The 2,560-nt window shown below is 42.3% G+C and overlaps 1 protein-coding gene across 4 annotated transcripts in view; it reads right to left on the reverse strand.

The window, feature by feature from the left end:
• Positions 1 to 2,560, reverse strand: part of Nmu (neuromedin U) — a 41,283-nt gene that overhangs the window by 19,598 nt on the left and 19,125 nt on the right. For 3 of the 4 annotated variants that reach the window (XM_023711041.1, XM_023711043.1, XM_023711040.1), the window contains exon 4: positions 985 to 1,044. The exons of the other annotated variant lie outside the window; for it this stretch is intronic. In XM_023711041.1, coding sequence (XP_023566809.1) covers positions 985 to 1,044 — 60 coding nt within the window. The remainder of the gene's footprint in view (positions 1 to 984; positions 1,045 to 2,560) is intronic. 4 annotated transcript variants of the gene reach the window in all.

A 2,560-nucleotide genomic window follows, 5' to 3' on the forward strand; every position in this document is an offset into this window, starting at 1 on the left:
GAAAAAACAGAATTCTAAACCTGAGTCTGTTTAGCATGGTAATTTGAAAATAAATTTATCCATAAATTTCTAAAATCAAGAACAGACAATAAGGTATGGTGCTTATGTCGTTATTCAAGTTGCCACTTTCCTTTATGTAGAACAAAGTTTTCCAGCACAACAAAATGGGTAAGAACCCAAATATGTAAATAAGTATATAACTTTTAAATTGATATCAACAGTACAGTGTGCTGTCTTATTTTTGCCTTTTATGCCTGGGGATCAAGCCCATAGCCTCAAACATACTCAGCAAGTGCTCTACTGAACTAGACTCTCAGCTGCTTTCGCATTCTTTTTCTTTTTCTTTTTGTATTTCTAGGGAAGAGTCTACAGGGTGTTCATGGTCTCACTACTAGATCAGACTCATAGTGATCGGCCTTTTTCCAGCCTCCCAAGAGCTGGAATTACAGGTGTGCACCACCATGCCCAGTCTCAGCATGCCCCAGAGGAGGGGTCAGCATGATAGGCTGGGGGATTGAACCCCTGTGCCTGCCAGGGAGCTATTTGGCCGGCCCTGATTTTGCATTCTTACTATCCTATTCTGACCAAATATAGTGCCCTAATCTCCAAGGAGTAAGACATACTTTGTAGCTGAGAAAGATGAATGTGGTCTCCAACTGTGGTATGAGTCAGCAAGAAAAATTGAGGCAATATTGCCACAAATTCCTATCAGACTAGACACATTTTATACTTGAAGGAGACTTATGATTTCCCATTTCAATAAACATAAACTCCATTCATATGAACTGAAATTATCAGAGAAGCTGAAGTATTTATTTTTTATCCAAAAGTCATTATGTCTTTTTGTTCTTGGCATGTTTTCCAAGTGGAGCAGTTTTTCTTCCAGGAGGAATTCCAAGAATTTTTAGGGTATTTTTCTTTTCTTTCCTTTTTTTTTTTTCTTTTCTTTTTTGGTCTATAAACAAATTACTATTTCAGCTTTACCTGAAGCTTTGGTAGAATCTCCATGACCATAAAGCAAAGCTCCCTCAGTGCAGTAGATGCCTAATAAAAACAGAAGACATATATATGGGTTGGGGTCTGCTTGCACAGCATCTGCAGGAAGACGTAACTTAGAATGCGAGGAGCATGGGATATTATCACTGCCCAGGAGAGGATCCTTGCTGTAAACCACAGTGGACCACAGATACTGTACTGGAACCCCCTGATCTCGCTCATAACAAAAACTGGGCTGCTAGACAGTAAAACAGTTCTTCCAACCAGGGGGAAAAAAGCTATGTACCATACATATTCGCACTGATGAAGGCCTCCACTGTGGTCCGGATACATCACTCTCAGCACTTGCTAAGACATTCTAAAACTCCATGACTAAGAATAACCAGGGCAGTGCCAAATAGGGATTAGTCCTCCCAGCTTGTAGAAAAGTGCATCTGCATGCCAAAGCCATGAGCCTGGCGGAATATTACTCATTATTGGCTAACTTGGAAATCCTACAATTACTCCCAAACAATGGGAATTGGAGGAGAAGAAGCCATGCGTGGTGTCCCTAATCTGAGTACCACCCTTTCAGTTTGCTGACTGCACACCCCAGGATCAGGTTTGTCAAAGCATTTGAGCACAGAAATAGGGCAGGGTTCCTTGTGGTTAGCAGGGTGTGGTGAGGAGCAGCACAAAGGACAAGTAGAGGCAAAACCCCTGCCTTGCACAGAATCTAGCCCAGAAGTACCACAGTTGATTTTGGAAGTAACGAAGAAAAGGGAGAGGGATAGGAACAGGGACGGGGGCTAGGATACGTGGTTACAAGCATGGGTTCTGGTGGTGGGAAGCCTGCAACTCTACAGCAATATAAATTCCATTTCCATTTTTTTTTTAGCCATGTTACTGTGGGCTGGTAACCTAATATCCCTAAACTTCAGTTTCTTCAGCCAGAAATCAGGGGTGACATCACTGCAGGGCATCCTTGGAAGAATGAAAGGTGGTAAAGTTCTCCAGTTTGATTGACAGTTGCAGGGACTCTTAATTTAGAAGAGCCCTGAAGCCCTTATCCTCACCCTTTTAAAACCAGAGCATGCCTAACACAGTTGGTTGGATGAGCCACACAGTTGGAATCGTGATACTGTGGCACTATGCATCCTTGCTAACATCAGAGGTCTGCTTTTGTTTTCTTCCTTTCTTGCTTTTTTTTTTGGTGAAACCGGGGATTGAACTCAGGCCCTTGCACTTGCCAGGGAAGCACTTATTCCACTGAGCCATCTTCTTGGCCCCCTTTTTTCTTCCTTTCATTTTTGTCTGCCCACCATGTAAACTGTTGGGATGTTTATTAACAACACCAGATAGCTCATGATTACATGGTGTTTCAATAAATTACAAAAGGCTTTCATATACCTAATTTTCATTCTGTCCTTAAAACACAAGCATGGGACACAAACAGGACAGCAAGGTTCTAAGAGACTGTCATTTGTCCAGACCCACAGCAGGCTAGTGGTTGGTAGAGTGTGTCCTAGGAGCTAACTCTTGGGCCACAATGGCATTGCCTATCAAGCCTGTAGTTGAGAGTTGA

This window comes from Octodon degus, unplaced genomic scaffold, assembly GCF_000260255.1.
Source record: "Octodon degus isolate 3935 unplaced genomic scaffold, OctDeg1.0 scaffold00019, whole genome shotgun sequence".
Taxonomy (NCBI): domain Eukaryota; kingdom Metazoa; phylum Chordata; class Mammalia; order Rodentia; family Octodontidae; genus Octodon; species Octodon degus.